This window comes from Ascaphus truei, chromosome 2 (genome assembly GCF_040206685.1).
Source record: "Ascaphus truei isolate aAscTru1 chromosome 2, aAscTru1.hap1, whole genome shotgun sequence".
Lineage (NCBI taxonomy): Eukaryota > Metazoa > Chordata > Amphibia > Anura > Ascaphidae > Ascaphus > Ascaphus truei.
Window position 1 is genome coordinate 307345677 of NC_134484.1, and position 20505 is coordinate 307366181.

Below are 20505 nucleotides of genomic sequence, written 5' to 3' on the forward strand. Positions count from 1 at the left end.
GGCACCATGGCAACGCGGCGTCAAATGACGCCACTGGTCATGTGACATGCGCGTCGGCATAGCAACACGCGGCAAATTACGCTGCGGTTGTCACGTGACCCCATGGATCATTTACGCTGGATATAGGTTAAGGGAGGGCACGAGCATAGGGGCTGGCAGGCAGAGGGGGCCGCAGAACAAAGTTTGCGTGCCCCTGTGCTACACTATAGGATTGATGTGATGTAATTTACTCTATTATCAAACTTGACTTCTATTGCACAGTACTGCATTTCATAAATTGTTTACAACATTGTGCTCCCCATTGTGTAGTACATTTACGCAGCATGCCTTTGCATATTTATAGGTAAATGTTAGTCATCTAAATGTATACAAATACGACCGGTCATCATTCACCTTCACCCAGCATTAGTTGTATTGATTTTGTTTTTAAAAGACAATTCAAATCATTGCAACTGGACCGAGACAATACACCCCACATTTAGGAAATGTATTTGTTAAGTCTTATCAGCCTTTGACTCATTTATGAGTCTTTCCATACTAGAATGCTGTCCTGTTCTACATCAAAAATGTCACCCATGGCAATTTTCTGTGATCTTCTAAGTAGGCTTTTCTATAGGCCTTAACTATGGACCTCAGCTGGAGAAACGGTATGCTCGCTTTGGCGATACTAAAATTGGAACATAGCTATGTAAAGTTGTGCATTTTATTATTATTTTTTTTTTCCATCTCCCTAATTCCAGATACAAAATAGGACAATTGTAAAGTTGATCAATTTGTTCTTTTGTGTCCTCCGCATTGTGGACACTGTAACAATAACATCATTTTGTTTTTTTCAATCTGTACGGTATACGGTAAGTAGCTAAAACAAAAGGAAAAGAATTGTGAGGGGTGCAATTAAAATGTTTCTAAACTTTATATATCACCTTAAGTGACCATAGATCATAAAATACAACGTTATGTACGCGCACAAAAAAAATACTTTTAGAAGAAAAAATGAAAATATAAAGTTTTTATATAAAAACAGGATAGTTGCTTGAGAACTGTGTTCAGTCTCGCTCCTTCTGTGTTGATGCTGCTGGCTGGAAACTGTAAGGGCAGCGCTTTCTCGGACTGCTCAACTGGTTGGCTATTTCGGGCAGATGTCTGTTTGAAGATCTGCTACCTCCGTTGATCTGCGGGGGCTGCTGATCTTCTCCACGGGTGCCGTCTGTTTGCCGTCCCTATGAGCTTGTTTATCCCTGATTCCTCCCTGCTGTGACATCATCTGTTTTCCAGCCGATACTGCAGCTCAGTCTCTTCACTCATTTCAAATGTGCAGAGTGGATTGTAGAGACTTCACTGCGGTCTGTGCTAGCTCCTACTACGTGTTTCTCCATGTAATGTGGCTTTGTCAGGGATGGGTTTGCATCTCTCATTTCCCCAATAAGTAGATAATGTAGGAAATTCAGCGCTCGTGCTGCAGGTATTTCATTTGTTGGAAACATAAATCCCCTTGCAGCATGTGTGCGGAGCGTCTCCCCAGTGAGCTCCTAAAACAAGGTGACCCCCAGAAGGGGGACACCTTTGAAAAGAAAAGAAGAAAAATGCACACAATGCACACCGGAGATTAAAATATAGTAAATAATTTATTAATATACAAAAAATAACCGAGGGGATCCAACCCCACCTCAGTACATAAAGTGTCATAGATCCGGGTTCGATTACAATGAACAAAAACCACATCAATAATCAAATATATCTAATAAAACTGAATCTATAAACAACATAACAAAAGGTATATAAAATAATAAAAAGGAAGACAATGTTCAATAAAACGGGATAAATGAATCCTGGATTAGCTAAAAATATAGCTGAACAGCTGCCTAAGGCTGACAGGGGGAGACAGGGGGAGATGGAGACTTACACTGAAGCCCAGAGCGGGTTCCGCGGCGAACGTTTTGGGGTCCGGACCACGCCACCGCAGAGATGTTGCCACCGCTCGAGCTCCCTGCAAACGCCGTCTCAGCCTGTCAGAATACGCGCAGAGTGACCTGTCGTGACCTCTACGCGTTTCGCACTACGTGCTTCGTCAGGAGGTCACGTACAGAGTCACGTACGCGTATTTACATAAACAGCCAATCAGATGCCAAGCTGTGAATAAAAACATATTGGGTGCCAGACGTATGTGTCCTCCCGAGGGATATCTATAACCCCATAATACTAAGGGCAGAATTTCTTGCCGAAATCAGCTAAGATAAAGCAAAAGATCAGTTAGAACAGCATATATATTCAGTATCACCAATGCATATAGACATTACATCCAAAGAGATCACTAGAATGTTGTTAATTAACTCATTCACATCTGAGCTTGGATATAAAGTTTGCTATATACCAAACATGCATAGTCTAACACATATAACCAAATATAATCATGATCAAAATTTCTAAAAGAAAAATATATATGTTAAGCACAATAAAGTTACTACATAAACATTACATATACATTACATATTTATCTTAGAAACGGGGTAAGTTCTATTAACTCATTGAAACCAGTGGGGTACCCAGTTTGAAATGTGTAAATCCAATATTGTTCTCGTTTTAATAGATTAAGATCTCTATTACCTTGACTGATATTAAATGGAACACATGCCAATCACTTAAATCTAATGCAATTGGGGTCATTGTTATGGACTTCTTTAAAGTGTTTTAATAAGGGAGTAAGAGGCATACCTTTCGCTATAGTTTTTGTATATTTTTAAAATTTCTCAAATGTTCCAGCATGCGCATTTTAAATGGTCTCTGTCTTCCAATGTACTGTAAATTACAACTACACTATAAAACATAGACCACATGCGTGGTAAGACAATTTATGAAGCTTTTAATATTATAAACATGATTAGTGGCAAAGATGTAACAGATTTGTCTTTAGTGACATGATTACACGCCTTGCATTTGCCGCATTTGTATGTGCCTACAATCCCTAGGCGTGTTTTCATATCACCAGAGGATTTGTTGTTTCTTACAACCTGACTTGGAGCCAGTAAGCTTTTCAAATTAGGTGCACGTTTAAATACTATACCAGGTTGTGATTTCAAATTGGGTCCCAATATGGGATCCATTTTAAGTACACTCCAGTGTTTACGTAACACTTTTTTAATATTACGATGCACCCCACTGAATTGAGTAATGAAGGGAGGTATAACATCCTATTTCTTATTACCCCCTTTTGCTTTTTTTATGATGATATTTGAGCAAAGATTCCCGTTGGATATTTTCCGTCCTTGCTAATGAGGAATCTATCAGGTCCTCATTGTACTTTTTAGCAAGAAATCTCTTTTTAAGGAATAAATATTGTTAATCGAAATCCTCGGTCTTAGAATCATTCCTTTTTATTCTCAAGAACTGATTAAACGGAATATTCTGAACCCATCTTTGATCATGACAACTAAAGGGATCTAAATATGAATTTACATTTGTAACTTTGAAATGGGTTCTAGTTTGAATTGTATTAGATTCAATGAAAATCTCCAAATCGAGAGTGAATACCAACAGTGCTATTTTCACCACTGAATTTCAAATTAAATTCATTCAAAAGAGAAACAAAGTCAAGATATGACTCTTCACTTCCCTCCCAAACAATGATGATGTCATCAATGTACCTCCTCCACAGTTTGAGCTGTGGTGGAGGGCATCCAACAACCATAAGGGACTCCCACTGTCCCATATACAAATTGGCGAACGATGGGGCAAATGTAGTTCCCATCGCCGTCCCCAAAGTTTGTAAAAAATATATTGAATCAAACATAAAATAGTTGTGACTCAAAATAAATTGTATAGATGTGAGAATAAATTCAGTCTGTGATATAGGTAAACTTTGTGTTGTCATCAAAAAGTGCCTAACTGCCTCTACTCCTTTCTGATGAGGAACATCATCATTGTTTGGGAGGGAAGTGAAGAGTCATATCTTGACTTTTTCTCTTTTGAATGTGAATGAATTTAATTTGAAAGTCAGTGGTGAAAATAGCACTGTTGGTATTCACTTTCTCGATTTGGAGATTTTCATTGAATCTAATACAATTCAAACTAGAACCCATTTCAAAGTTACAAATGTAAATTCATATTTAGATCCCTTTAGTTGTCATGATCAAAGATGGGTTCAGAATATTCCGTTTAATCAGTTCTTGAGAATAAAAAGGAATGATTCTAAGACAGGATTTCGATGAACAATCTTTATTCCTTAAATAGAGATTTCTTGCTAAAAAGTACAATGAGGACCTGATGGATTCCTCATTAGCAAGGACGGAAAATATCCAACGGGAATCTTTGCTCAAATATCATCATAAAAAAGCAAAAGGGGGTAATAAGAAAAAGGTTGTTATATCTCCCTTCATTACTCAATTCAGTGTACATAAAATGGATCCCATATTGGGACCCAATTTGAAATCACAACCTGGTATAGTATTTAAACGTGCACCTAATTTGAAAAGCCTACTGGCTCCAAGTCAGGTTGTAAGAAACAACAAATCCTCTGGTGATATGAAAACACGCCTAGGGATTGTAGGCACATACAAATGCGGCAAATGCAAGGAGTGTAATCATGTCACTAAAGACAAATCTGTTACATCTTTTGCCACTAATCATGTTTATAATATTAAAAGCTTCATAAATTGTCTTACCACGCATATGGTCTATGTTGTTTAGTGTAGTTGTAATTTACAGTACATTGGGAAGACAGAGACCATTTAAAATGCGCATGCTGGAACATTTGAGAAATGTTAAAAATATACCAAAAACTATAGCGAAAGGTATGCCTCTTACTCCCTTATTAAAACACTTTAAAGAAGTCCATAACAATGACCCCAATTGCATTAGATTTAAGGGATTGGAATGTGTTCCATTTAATATCAGACAAGGTAATAGAGATCTTAATCTATTAAAACGAGAACATATATATTTTTCTTTTAGAAATTTTGATCATGGTTATGTGTTAGACTATGCATGTTTGGTATATAGCAAACTTTATATCCAAGCTCAGATGTGAATGAGTTAATTAACAACATTCTAGTGATCTCTTTGGATGTAATGTCTATATGCATTGGTGATACTGAATATATATGCTGTTCTAACTGATCTTTTGCTTCATCTTAGCGGATTTCGGCAAGAACTGCTGCCCTTAGTATTATGGGGTTATAGATATCCCTCGGGAGGACACATACGTCTGGCACCCAATATGTTTTTATTCACAGCTTGGCATCTGATTGGCTGTTTATGTAAATACGTGTACGTGACTCTGTACGTGACCTCCTGACGAAGCACGTAGTGCGAAACGCGTAGAGGCCACGACAGGTCACTCTGCGCGTATTCTGACAGGCTGAGACGGAGTTTGCAGGGAGCTCGGCGGTGGCAACATCTCTGCGGTGGCGTGGTCCGGACCCCAAAACGTTCGCCGCGGAACCCGCTCTGGGCTTCAGTGTAAGTCTCCATCTCCCCCTGTCTCCCCCTGTCAGCCCCTGTCAGCCTTAGGCAGCTGTTCAGCTATATTTTTAGCTAATCCAGGATTCATTTATCCCGTTTTATTGAACATTGTCTTCCTTTTAATTATTTTATATACCTTTTGTTATGTTGTTTATAGATTCAGTTTTATTAGATATATTTGATTATTGATGTGGTTTTTGTTCATTGTAACCGAACCCGGATCTATGACACTTTATGTACTGAGGTGGGGTTGGATCCCCTCGGTTATTTTTTGTATATTAATAAATTATTTACTATATTTTAATCTCCGGTGCGCATTGTGTGCATTTTTCTTTTCTTTCCCCAATAAGTACTTTAATTAATTAGTAAATTTAAAAAAATGGTTTCAATCACTTACTGATTTGATAATTGGTAAGAGCTTATTTCAATCTGGCTCCAATTAGTATCTGGGCGGGTAATGGGTGACTATCTACTAAATCCAAACATCAAAGTTATATTGTTAAAATCTTCCTCTTCTCTATATACAACGTTGCCAACATTACAATTAATCAGTTGACCAGTCTCTTGAGATCAGTGTCCTCACAATATACCATTGACTGTGATATTTTTTCTTTTTGTATTTTTTGTTGCTAAACAAAAATATTTGTATAGTCTTTTTGGCAGGGGTGTAAACGTTGTTAATGGTTCTAAATTTCCATCCAAATATGTTGGATAATATGAGTCTTTGTTTCTAGCAATCTGGAATATACTAAAGTCTGTGTCTGTGTCTGTGTTCGTGACCTTATATATTGATTTGTATATTTTAACAGGTTGGATTAATCTATAACTATTGATCCCATTTAGAGTCTAATTGGTACAGACAATATCAACAGAAATGGTGGACAATAATGTTCATCTTGACTTGGTTTGAATTAGAATGTTAAAACAGAATACATTAAGATTAGAAATATTCCAAGATAAAATATACTTTATGGTTAAAATATAAAATATTAAAAATAGGAGTTAATGATAATACTTTTAGGGCTATTAAAACTGTATTAGTATTATATTCAACATGTGGATGCACATAGTTACAAAATAAAAAAAACTATTAATTAAAAATGTAGGCACTCAAATGGATTGCTAAGAAACCATTAAGACTGTATTGGTGTTAGATTAGAAGTTAAATGCACATACATAGAGTAAAGATGAAAAATTTGGAAATAATAATTGATGTAGATACATATACAGTATAGGTAATTGTAAGGGACCAGTAGCTTAAGTGTAATAAAAGATAATCCTTCAATGATTAAACAAGCTTTATCAATACCTTATTTTTCTTCTGTTTTGTCCAAGGAAGACATGAAACAGCTAATAAAAGATCCTTCTGGTATCCCCAGCCGGTATGCTACCTGTGGTAAGTATAAAAAATAAAAAAAATAAACTATATTTATATTTATGCCTGTGTTTTTTTGTGGGGTTTTTTATTTATTTTTCAAAAAAAAATTTTTCCCCTGAACTTTCAAAGTAAGTCAACAATATTTAATTATTTGAATGCCGGAGAGGCCACAACACGTGTGCCGCAACCTCTCCAGCACAGTGCGATCACAAAACCGCAGCATCACTGATGAAGCAAACGGAAGAGGATGCTTCTGGGCAGAAAGCACATGACGTAGCCTCTATATCATGAGACTTCTTGAGTGCCTGACCCCGTAACGTGGTGGCTGCCACATATAAGCAACCAAATATAAAAGACTGAGGTCCCCTGTTACTGCTGTGGTATTATTTATGGATGTAGGGTGCTATGTATCAAGGCAAAACAGAAACAATTCTGTGGCAGAACACAGTTCCCCTAATAAAAATGCATAATTTCAGTGGCAAATTTTTATTTGATGCATATGGTGCAGTTTTTTTCCTCCAGAACTACACCACTTTTGCCTTCATACATACAGGTGTAGCCAATGTTATTGCACCTGTTGGCGCATTGTTGTGGGACATATTCAACGCACTAAATGCAGTGGCGGATTTCCTATTAAGCCCGATAGCCCTGAGCATAAGATGTCAAATTGCGTCCCCCTTACACGGAGGCTGCGCTCCTTGGGCCTGATGGGAAGTTCCTTACCTGATGCCACTGCCTCCGCCTTCTTTCCTCAGCGTCAAATGATGCTGCACGTCACACGGAATCTCGTTGTCATGGCAACGCGCGGTAAATGATCATATAGCGTTGCCACGACAACGCAACATCCACCGCGTCATTTGACCCTGCGATTTTTTGTAGAAGATGGAGGTGGCGGCACCAGTTAAGTGCCATGGGGCGGCAGATCTGGAAATCTACCGCTGCTAGCAGGAGAAGCGACCCTTGTTTTGAATCGGCCGCTTGTGATAAAGGGACTGAGCTATGTTCACCATTTCAACCATGGGAGCAAAAACAGTGACTATATCTGCATGCTTCATATGGGTGCATTTTTCAAATGCTGGTAAGTGTTTTCGCACACACATTCCGGCGTTAACGCCTATTGAAGTTAATGGGAGCTAAAGTTGGTAAGGGTGTGATCATTTGTACCGTCACTTGATAAATGTGCCCCTTACTTTCCTGTTATTTTAAGAATAGTTGTATATGTTCATATTATACAGTATTTGTCATAGTTTAATAAGGTTACTAAAGGGAAATTTGTTTCCTCACAACCCTGAAGAAGCTGGAGACTTAGAGCCATAATTCTGATTACTGAAACCCGGCTATACACAACAAGCCTGTTCCCATGGTGATGTTTGGTTATCTACCAAGAACAAATTCTTGTGGTAAATTCTGGAGTTTTTTTATTCCTAGATATAGTTATTCATATTTCCTATCATGTTTAGTCTAAGAAATAAAGAAAAGTGCTTTACTCCTTTTTACCATTGAGCACTTTTTTCTGCCTTATTTAGCAATTCCATTTTTTATTTTTTTATAGACTAATTGTTCCAATTTTTTTCCAGGTGGGGAATAATGGTACAGAAAATAAAAAAGGGATTGAAGGGGGGGGGGACTAATATCAGGAATTCAGGTTTAGTAGACACATTTAGTTGCATATTTCCATTTCAACATCATTTTCTAGTCTTAGTTTTGTGATGTGGTTAGACTTTGGTATCCTATTTCTTTTCTTGAAAACCAGTCGAGACGTGTGTTACCCTTTCTCCTGTTATGTGAACTTGTATCTTTATTATGGTTTTCGTATCTTGGATATATATCAGAGTGCTTATACAGTACCTTCTATTTTTAGTTCTTGGTCTCCCTTTGTAGGAGAGGATCGATGGGCTCAGTAATTAGGTGGGGGCTGGAGGAATCCCTGAACTTCTACATTACTGGAACCATGGCTGCCATGTTCAATTACATTTGAGGAGTGTCATTCACTAGAGGCTGTTCATTTTTCCATCTGACGTGAAAAACAGATTGTTTGTTTGTGCTTTTCCCAGTGGCGTGCTATCCCTAATCTGGTAGCTGTGACCACGTAGGCGAGTCATTTATTTTCTCGTCTGGGATTGGCCTGAGCAACAGAAATGTCTGAAGATCCAGTATTATCGTAGAATTAAATAGCCTGTTTGTCCATTTATTTACTTTTCATCATAACTGGACTATTCTGGGGCAGCTCTACCACATATGTATGAACATAGCTTGTTCTCCCCATCCATTAGGACAGAGTGAGGAGGTTCCAGGGTACATTTGTGCTAATTTGATTGGCGTAAGGTACCATCTATATAATACTTTATACCCATTTTCTTTGAGGTATATATTGAACTGTTCGATATTGTATCTTGGATACCGGCTCACTCCTTGGGATCTAACTTGGAGCTCAAGTCTTCCTCCCACTGTGACATATTTTGGCTTTCCTGTGACTTGTAGGTCTAGAAATGTTTTGTATAGAGATGAGGTTAAACCCTTCTGTTATTGTGCATCAACATAAGTTTTCAAATTGGGTCAATGTTTCATCCCTTTTTTTAAAAATAAATTAAAATAAGTGTCTTGACTGTAAGTATCTGAGGAACTCCTGCCTTGGTAGTCCTCCTGGGAATAGCGACTCGGATTTCAATCTATCTTTTTCTCCAGGTTCCTCAGTCTTGAGTGGCTTTCCACCTCTGGAAGTACATATCTTATAATCTGGGTGATAATTGTGGATTTCCAAATAATGGAGTAATGGCAGAGTTCCCTCTGACCAGACCTGCCCTCGATCCATTAGTATCTCAGAATTTTAGGGAGTGTCTAATCATGGGTAGTAGCTCCGACAAAAGTCCTTGTGTGCATCTTAGAAGCTATATAATCTTTTCTGTTCTCAGGTGATCTAATACAGTAAGTCAGATTCTAATTTTACCTATCGCCTGATCCCAGGATCTGCATGCCAGGCTATGATATAACTTGACTTGCTTGGGCCAATTTATAATAGGATAATCGACACGGTTGTACTAGGCCGCATGCTGTATGTAGTTAGTCATAACTTGTCTTTTTACTGTTGGTCTCCTCCCTGTCCGTATAAAATCTGTTATCTGTTTTTGGAAGTCCATAATGTCTTTATTTACCAGGGGGACTGGGAGGGTCTGAAATACATAAAGTAATCAGGGGAGCAGATTCATCTTTATTGATTGGATTTGGCCTATCCATGATATGTGAAATGTTGTCTATGTTTTAAAATCTCAAGTTTTTATTAGTTGTGGGTAATTTGCCTGATAGAAATATTTCAATGTACTTGTTACCTGAATCCGCAGATATTTAACACTGTGGTTGCCATTTAAATTAAAAATGTAGAAAGATGAGTGTAACTGTATGCGGGGAGGTTGATATTTAGTCCCTCCATTTTACCATTGTTAATTTTGAATCCTGATAAAAATACTGTATTTTAAAATCTCTAATTCTTTCATTAGATTTGGGAATGAAATGAGTGGTCTAGTGAGTGTTAGTAGGACGTTGTCCGCAAATTAAAGAGATTTATATGGGAGGTGCACGATGGTAATTCCACTAATATTGTTATTTTTTTCTTCATGGGGTTAACTTGATGGGGTGAACAAAAGGGGAGAGAGTTGATATTCTTGTCTCGTTCCATCTTTAATATTAATTATGTCTGAGGCCGTACCCAAACATACTACTTTTGCTGTGGGTACTGTGTATATTGACAATTTCTCTGAGAATTTCTTCTTTGGAATGTTTCTAGAAGAGCTTTCATAAACTGCAAATCGATGTGGTCGAACGCATCCAGGGCTAGCGGTATCATAGGCATGTTTTTCTGTTTGGAATATGCTTTGATATTGCTCTCCTTGTATTGTCGTTTGCCTGTCTGATAGGGACAAATCCTACCTGGTCTGGATGGAATAATCTAATTCGGAACAGATTTAATCTAGTTGCTAATATTTTGGAAAATATTTTTGTCTGTATTTATGAATGTAACCCTTCCGGTCTGGCTCCTAGAGGGTTTAAATCGGATAGTCTATATATTTGGCTTCCTCTGTGTATTACCTGATCAGGGTGCTGGGTCTGTACAGCTGGGTGGTGATGGAGAAAGGATAGGCACCAGGAACTTTATAGTTATGAACAAAATTGAGTTTATTTGCATGTTATTAGAAGCACAATTTCTGCAGACTGAAGCCCAGCTAGCTATCCTCATGTCCATGTAATTTGGCCACCTATGTAAGGTTTATTTCGGCCAAGTGTAATTTAATATCTGGGATAGAACAGGGAATGTTTTTCAAAGCCTGTATTCTTTATTCCCTCTAAATGCAATTCCCCAGTTTAGTTAATCAACATTGTTCTGTGATGTGATTTGGGAGTCAGCCCTGTAAAGTTTTAATTGGATTATGTGACTGTTCTAATTTCTAAGATGACAGACTTGAAATGTGAGTTGCATTTCTATGGAGGGGACTTTGTGATTTAATCAGCTGAGGTTCCTGCAGATAATTGTGTATTGAGACAATGGTTGGGAGGGTGGCGATGTTAGACATTTTGGTGAGTGTGAAAGAGTGGACAATCGGGTTTGCTCTTTTTGGCCAGCAGTCCCTCCCATGTAAAGGATAGCAACAGAGGGATATATAAGGGGTGCTGCTGATCAGAGAACTCCGATTCCCTCAGAGAGACTGACGGAGGTTGAGACACTCTATGAAGGAGTGTGGAGATTCTCTCAGATGAGCATCTGAGAGACTGAGAGACATTCTGTGAAGGAGTTTGATCTTTTACAGTGACCAGCAGGAGAGATATCTCAGAGGGGCTGCTGTGTGATCAGCCCTCTGATATCCAAGACAAGAAGCGGACAGGGCAAGCCTTCTTGTAGCAGCGCCCCTGAACCTAGCGAGGCTAGTGCCTACTCCCCAGGCCCCCAGTTGGTATTGTATCTTGTTTTGTACATCTTTGTTTTATCTGCTGGCGTGCCAGAATTAACCTAATTTTAATCAACAACCTTGTCCTGTCTGGTGCTAGTGATACCGGGTGTGTCTGTGTGTCTGTCACGGGAGACCAGCACTTTTAACACATTTATATCCGGGATCATATGATTGAGCAAAGCAAGGAGATAAAATAAATTGTCATTTATTTCACGAATGGACATACACACAATATTACACAATTACACTCAAAGTACACTTACTGGGACAAGGCAAACGAAATAATTGGTTTCCAGAACGAAATGTTGAAAAATAAAGTTACATAGTAGATGAGGTTGAAAAAAGACGTACGTCCATCAAGTTCAACCTATGCTAAATTTAGACAACAGATACTTTACCCTATATCTATACTTGCTTATTGATCCAGAGGATGGCAAACAAAAAAAACCATTAAGGGGAAAAATAAATTCCTTCCCGACTCCCAAGAATTGGCAATCGGATTAATCCCTGGTTCAACATCCTTCTCATGTTTACTTATTTGGTATATCCCTGTATACCTTTCCTTTCTAAAAAGATGTCCAACCTTTTTTTTTTTTTAACAAATCTATTGTATCTGCCATGAGTCTCCATGAGTAATGAATTCCACATTTTTAAACAGCCCTTACTGTAAAGAATCCTTTCCTTTTGTTGCTGGTGAAATCTCCTTTCCTCCAACCTTAAGGGATGGCCACGAGTACTTTGTACTGCCCGTGGGATGAATAGTTCTTTTGAAAGCTCCTTCTATTGTCCCCGAATATATTTGTATATAGTTATCATATCCCCTCTTAGACGACTCTTTTCTAATGTAAATAAATCTAATTTAGCTAGCCTCTCCTAATAAGTTAGATTGTCCATCCCCTTTATTAATTTTGTGGCTCTTCTCTGCACTCTCTAGTTCCATAATGTCTTTTCTAAGGAGTGGTGCCCAAAATTGTACTCCATATTCAAGGTGTGGTCTTACTAATGCTTTGTAACGGGGCATAATTATGTTTACTTCCCTTCCGTCCATTGCTCGTTTTATGCAAGATAAGATCGTGTTTGCCTTTCCAGCTGCTGCATGACATTGGGCACTATTGCTAAGCCTGCTGTCTACAAGCACTCCTAAATTCTTTTCCATCAAGGAGTCCCCCAATTTATCCCCATTTAATTTGTAAGTCGCTTGTTTATTCTTGCATCCCAAATGCATAACCTTGTATTTATCTGTATTAAACCTCATCTGCCATTTACCTGTCCACGTTTCCAGTCTCTCCAATTCCTTCTAAGTCTCTAGGAGCAATTTCCCAGGAGTGGGAGTTGCTCGCAAAATGGCTTGAAACGGTCCGCGGTCAGCAGCGCTACCTGCAACTGCTGTGTACTCCTCCGGAGCTGCTTCTTTCGTTTGGTGAAATGGCAGTTGGAATCTTTAACCCTTACGAAATCTTAGAGGTTTCTTGCATGAATCTTGTTAATCTTGGATGAATCTTATAGAACTGATTCTGGACGGGCTGCCCAGATTCTTATAGAGTTTAAATCCCAATCTCTAACTAGTGCAGCCAATCCCTCCATGGGAATAAGTTTTCCCACCTATCCTGGAGTTGCCAAGATTTTGGAAACCTGGCAGAGGGGGCTTCTCATCCTGCTAAGGGCATGCGCGAACCTCGCACCTTTGCCTCTTAGCATATGAGACTCGACCTCCTTACCTGGCGACACTCAGTCTGGGCTAGCCACCATTTGCTAAACTGCCCAGACTTTACACTAGGATGGGGGTACTTGAGGATCCCCTCCCCGACTAACACCTTGGGGGACACTGAGCCCTTTTAACTCCGGGATTTTACAGACATCAGGGCACCAAGCCAGCGGGATGTCTTAGAAACCGGAGCTGCACATCTTTAACTCGTTTAGTGAGTCGCTAGACGCATATCAAGTGGGGGCTACAATAAATGAGTAATTCCCGGTCCCCTGTGGTCTGAATGAAAGCACAGATGTGCCTAACATGTTTAATACATTATTTGAGGGGGGACTTTCATTCATCAATTTTTATAATAACTTATAAAAATTACGCAATCCGTGTTTTCCATGTTTCTCCTTGAACTACACGCACAGCCCTGGGAGCTTCCTAGCAGAAGTTAGCACACAGCCACTTATATTCCTCAAGCACTGAGTTTAAAAACATTTTTCCTCTCGCCACCTTATACCTGGTGGCAAGGACACTGAACCCCTTTACTGAGTTCTGGGGGTTTGGGCATATACCGGGGGACCTTGGAATGTGATTTCCCCCTGCCCAGTCTTAGTGTTCTGGTCTGTGCTGAAGCAGGGAAATCTGGCAATGAGCTGCAAACTGCTTTCTAGGGAGGATTTTGTCCGGTGGTCTGTCTTCATGTCCCCAGGAATCTGTTTTGGGGTAACCAGCAAGTCTGCTCCCTTCTACCCAAACACACCCTGACAACATTTTACCGCAAAATCAACCCTGAAACACATGCCCTGCGACGTCACTTCCGTTATAGTACTTCCGTCTCCACAAAGGAAATTCACCTAGGTGCCAGCAAAGAAGTTTCACTTCAATGTCTTTTTAGTTATGCAATTATTTGCCAAACATCGTAAAAACCCTCCAAACTATTTGTTTACCATGAAAATCATAAACAGTGATTTTAAATACTTGACTTATTTTTTTTTTTATGTGTATATATGACGAGCAGCTATATTTTTAACCTGTTTAACTTGCCACTATCCTTGGTGTCGTCTCGTCCTAGGTTGGAATGTCCTCCCATCCATTAACATAGCAGAGATTGCCATGTTAACGGCTTATGCCAGTAAAATAATAAACCAGTGAAAATGCACAAAAAAGAGTTTGGTAAAGATCAACAGAACATGAGCTATGCTGACTTAATGTTTGTTTGTTTTTGGGGGATCATGCATGCTTTTATGTCCATTGTGCTAACTAAAGGCTTAATAATCCAAACTATCTGTATAATTATCCATTTTATTGCTGTAGAGCCCGGCAATGCCTTCATAACCAACAGGTTAATACAATATATATCTCCTTCAATCACACCGCCGGGAGAGCCTTTCTACCGCCACACCAGCACTGGGTACTTAATAGACCTTTGCACTACCTATAAAACATTTTTATAAAATAGCTATATATTTATATAGACCTAAACTTGTAATCGGCTTAATACAATATTAACCAATGGCTAGCTGGCCATTTGGTGCTACAAAGAGGTAATAAAAACCTACCACTAGACTGCTGACACTCCACTTGCATATCAAGGAGGCCAGTAAGGCATTGCTTGACAATGCCTTACTAGCCCCTATGGCAAACATGGAGTTTACCATTAACCCCAAAAATCTCTTTCCTCAGGGAACATAACCACTCATGGGGGCACCTACCCCATTTCTTTCCTTCTACACTTAATACACTGAAGCCAGTATAACCATAATGCTTATCTTCCAAAGCAATGGTAGTGCAAAGGAAATTGTTATTGGTTTTATTTGCATATTGTACATGCCATTTTTGTATTGAGGATCCTAGAATGATTTTAATGTCCTCACTTGCATCTTTGTAACATTGATTTTTTATTTTTTTCCCCCTCCACATTTGCAGAATGGTTTTACCAGTCTCCGTTGAAACCGGCTGACAAGTCGGCAAGTGATGTCGCTCTTCCACCCACCTCCCAAATTCCTGGCTTGAGTGATCTCGCAGAACCCCATAATGAGTTAATGGGCGAGAGCCGCAGGAAGTGGATCAGGGACACTGACTCTGATTATGTCAAACTGGCAAAGCAAGGAGGCCAACCAGGTAATGAGTAGTAGGTATAGAATAGGGTTATATGGCCAACGTCCCCTATCCCAGTGCTGTACTTGCGCAGGTCAGCGATGGATAGCCTCAATGACCCGGCATCACATTTAGACATTTCCAAAAATAATTAAAGCCCTTTGTATAGTTATATAGATTTGTTTTGAATTAAAAAAAAAAGTGTGTGTGTGTTTTCAATGATGCCTTGAATTTAACAGCTTTAGCCTATAATAACCATTCCAGGCACTACATTCAGTAATGGCCCAGAATTTTTGGCACCTTGCCAAGTTTTTATTTTCAGCCAATCCGCTTTCGCTTGTCAGAGCAGGGGAGGTGATTGAACAGGAGGCACCAGCACGGCAATGATTCCTCCCCCTCACTACCTGCAGAGAGCTCTGCACAGGACACAGTGAGGAGGGAGCGTTGGGGTGTGTGTGTTTTGTACAGTGGGGGCTGCACAGTTTGTGTGAAGTTATAGAGTGGGTGCAGTATGTGTGTATATATATATATATATATAGATAGCTGTAGTGTGAGTGTATATAGAGGTGCTTTAATGTATTTACAATTTTCTTTTAATAAAACAATCTAACTATACAAAAGTGTTTATTATGAAAAAAGCCTACAGTAGTAATCCCCTCGGAACAGGGCATTACTGGCCAATAATGAATGCCCTAGCTGGGTTAAAGTCCCTTCGCCTCGCCTTCAACTCTTCCAGCTAGGGCATTATTGGCCAGTAATGCCCTGTTCTTCAGGGATTATTAATTATAGGCTTAAGCTGTTAAATTCTGAGCATCATTGAAATCCCTGCTCTTTGATTGATCAAAATTCTGGTCATTATCCATTCCCAAGTTTTTCGGCCAATTGTTTTTGAGTTCTAATACAGCGGAGGTGATTGGATTGGAGGCACCAGCAAGGCACAGACTCCTCTCCCTCACTGCCTGCAGAGAGCTTTGCGTGAGAATGGTGTGTATCTATTATCTACAGTGTGTTTTTTAGGGGTTTAGTTGGGGCTGCAGAGTGTTTTCTTGGGGGGGGGGGGGGGGGGGGGGGAGAGTTGTGGGCATAAAGGGCAAAGGGGAGCTGGTGTGTGTAGGGGCTTTAATGTATTTCCAATTTCATCTCAAGAAATAGTAGAAGCATAAGAAAATATAGAATTATCACGTTGATAAAAAAAAATCAATAACTGTACAAAAGTCTTTTTTTTTTTTCTTTATGAAAAATTTAAATAAAATATAATAAGCCTATAATGGGGTCACCATATTTTTCCAGAGACATATTTCACACATGCGCTAGCTCCGATCACGCATGTGTGAATGGCGAGCACCGACTGCGCATGTGCAAACGGCAAGCCCCTCTCGCATGTTCGCATGAGCAGCACGGTGGGCACTTGCGGTGGCCAGCAAGCACCGACTGTGCATGTTGGGCTGGCATGCAATAAAAACCAGGACATTTAAAAAAAATTTTTTTACCTGGGATAAACACACCGGCTAAAACGGGACCAGTAATGCCCTGTTCTTCGGGGATTATTACTTAATTATAGGCTAAAGTTGTTAAATTCCGGGCATTATTAAAATCCCTGCTCTCTGATTGGTTAAAATAATGCCCGGAATTTTTGGCACCCGGCCACGTTTTTACTTCCAACCAATTTTGGGGATTATTACTTAATAAAAATATTGAAATCAATACCTTTAGAATGTTCTGACTTTGGATCAGTAGTTTGCCTGTTGTATCAATGTAAGCTTAGTTTTTTAAAGTTAATCAACAAAACGCAGCGGCACCCCCTAAAGAACGGAATCCCTGAAACTGCACAAAATGGGGGCACACTCCGTTGTTTGAAAAAATATCAAAATACACTTATCAATTACAGTATACTATGTTGTCATTTTGTATGTTGCGTTGGCCTTTCTGGTTTTGTTTACACTTTTAATAATATACAAACAATGATGAGGACAAATATAATAAAAACTCTAAACACAAAGTCCCAGAGCGAACGAACCCCTCGCCCAATAGATGGAATAAATGCTAAATTAACCGAAATAAACTTGCTACTAGGTACTGTTTTGTTGATTTAGTTCTATACTCCTTGGAAGTGCCGCTTGATTGAGTTGTCAGTGCTTATTTACTTGATTATTGCTAGCAGAGCCTTTTCCACCGTTTTTTTTTTTTTTTTTCTCATTAGTTTTTTTAAGTTGGCTTACTTTTTTTGTATTTTTCCAACGCATTGAGCACTCAATCCCAGACCTGTACCAGAGCATCGCTGCTGTGTACACTTGATACAGTAGCTGTGCTCGGTCATTGTAGAATTGGTTTCCCACCCACAGCAGACCAATAGGTGTCAGTATTTTCCAGCTAGTAAAATAAGTGTTACCTGTATTTATTCTGCAAATAATAAACAGTAATTGCATTTCTTGCATTGTTTTTTAACCTCCCCCCCAATGGACTTGGTTCATTTTATAATATTGCATATTATGTTTATCTTATCGGTATCTTTATACAATTGCCCTCTAACCCACAGCAATAATCAGCAGGAGAGTGTTTTATCACAAAATGGATTTGCTTTTGGGTATTGGAGTTGATTATGGGCATATTAGTGAGTATTGTGAGTCAAAAGTTACTGCTTTTGGAGATTAAAGAAGCAATATAACATTTCCCCTCCCCTCCCACGCCTTCTATTTGTATATATAAAGCATGGGATGTGTATTTCTACATTCTTGGCTAATCTGCCAATAGTTTGGTGCTCTTGTTATAAATCTGTATAAGTCCTGATTGTGTGACATGGCTGCTCCAGTTAGTGTAACTCAGCAGCTACAATGTATCCTTATTTCCATCCTGAGCAGTGCCAGATTTCCCGTTGGGCCTGGGCCTAAGGCGGCGACATTTTGGGACAGCAAAAATGTCCGCCCCCACTTGCATTTGCCACAATCTCGACCTATCAGACCTAATGGGAAGGACTTGCTTACCTGTGGTGGCTGCCTCCGTTCTACCTCCCTGCTTCTCTTTCAAAATGGTGTCAAATGACGATGCGGATGTCACAAACGATGGTGCCTCGTTGCCATGGCAACCATGACATCACGTTGTTGACATCCGCTGCATTCTGAAGGGGAAGCAGGGCGGCAGACACAGGCAAGTGCCTCGGCAGATTTGGAAATCCACTGCTGGTCCTTAGGTTATGTGCTGCATTTAGGCAAGCACTATTAAAGATGCTCCCCTTCCCACACACAAAAAGCAAACCTCCCCCTAAGTAGGAAGCTGAACCATATTAATTTCACCTACAGGGACCCCATGTTTCTTGAGATACTTGCCTTCTTAAGGTGTGCTGGTATTGCTTGGAAGGAAGCTGACCTCATAGGCCACTTCCTCTTGGCCCATGTGACGGGGAGCTTTAAACCTGAGCAGGAGATCCCGGCACCCCCTAAGGATGTAACTATCTTTGGGTCCCTGGAGCCGAAATTAATGCTGTTCAGCTCTTGTGACCCCCTGCTTCAATCCTACATGTATTACAAATTAAATGAAACCCTTTATCTCTTGCCGCCCCCTGTGATCTGCCGCCACGACGGCATGCTGCCATTACGCCCCCCGCCCCCTCTCTGTTACAAAAAAAAAAAGAGGGTGAGGGTTGGGGAGGAAGACTTACCTAGATGAACGCCCCTCCTCCGGCATGTGATGTTACGTTGCCCTGTCAATGTGAGGCGGCCGGCTGCGGAAAAGGTAAGAGGACACCCCCACACATACCTCTGCTGGTACAGAGGCCACTGCTCTCCCTCATCTTCGTCCTGTCCGTATCACCCAACTTCTGAGCGAAGATGGGGGGTGGTGGGCACGCTCCATTCTCCTGCTCTCCCCTCCCCCCTCCCTCCGGTCGGCGCTCGCCTTAGATCCCGGCGCTGACAGGAAGGAGCGTGGTGCCCAAGGCGCTCGACTTGCCCTAAGACCTTACAAGACCTTACCGCCTAGGGACAGGCCAGCTCAAACTGCTGGGTATATTGTCAACAAATAATCACAAAAAGGAAAGTGTTGCAATGATCTTGCACTGCTTGGGAGTTGTTAAAACCTGCTATAGAAATCAAAGGATGCTTTAAAATGCATAAAAAATGGCAGTAAGAGTTGAATTTAAAAAAAATCTGTAAGTTTTCTATAATACTATAGAACTGATTTTATTATTTAAAAAAAAGTTGTGTGTGTTAATCACGCGCATTTTAAGTGAAACTTTGTCTTTTGTCACTGTTTTGTCACAGAAATTGTAATGGTGATGTTTTTAATTAATCAAAACACAATTTCAGTGCCAAAATGCAAAGAAGTTTGATTTAGAGAGCGTGGTCAGCCATTTGCACTTCTATATTTATACAAACTGAATTCTGTCTGTCTGTCTCTCTCTCTCTCTGTGTCGTCTCCTGGGTTCTGTGTGTCGTCTCCTGGGTTCTGTGTGTCGTCTCCTGGCTTCTGTGTGTCGTCTCCTGGGTTCTGTGTGTCGTCTCCTGGGGTCTGTGTGTCGTCTCCTGGGGTCTGTGTGTCGTCTCCTGGGGTCTGTGTGTCGTCTCCTGGGGTCTGTGTGTCGTCTCCTGGGGTCTGTGTGTCGTCTCCTGGGGTCTGTGTGTCGTCTCCTGGGGTCTGTGTGTCGTCTCCTGGGGTCTGTGTGTCGTCTCCTGGGGTCTGTCTCTCGTCTCCTGGGTCTGTCTCTCGTCTCCTGGGTCTGTCTCTCGTCTCCTGGGTCTGTCTCTCGTCTTTCGTCTCCTGGGTCTGTGTTTCGTCTCTCGGTCTTTTATTCTTGGGTTTCTGCCCCCCCTCTCTCCTGACTCTCTCACCTCCCCTGGCGGAGGTACTGAGACACAGTGCGTCTGTCTGAGACACCCGCCCGGAGCAGCCCCCACTCTCTCCCCCGGCAAAGCTGTGTCCTGCTGCTGGTGCCAGCCCTCCGG

At 40.4% G+C, this 20505-nt stretch overlaps 1 protein-coding gene across 6 annotated transcripts in view; it reads left to right on the top strand.

Annotated features, from left to right (window-relative positions):
• C2H7orf57 (chromosome 2 C7orf57 homolog) overlaps positions 1-20505 on the top strand; it is a 55970-nt gene that overhangs the window by 15684 nt on the left and 19781 nt on the right. For 5 of the 6 annotated variants that reach the window (XM_075586438.1, XM_075586439.1, XM_075586436.1 and 2 more), the window contains 2 exons: positions 6793-6853; positions 15398-15592. In XM_075586438.1, coding sequence (XP_075442553.1) covers positions 6793-6853; positions 15398-15592 — 256 coding nt within the window. The remainder of the gene's footprint in view (positions 1-6792; positions 6854-15397; positions 15593-20505) is intronic. The other variant, XM_075586442.1, reaches the window with a different exon arrangement.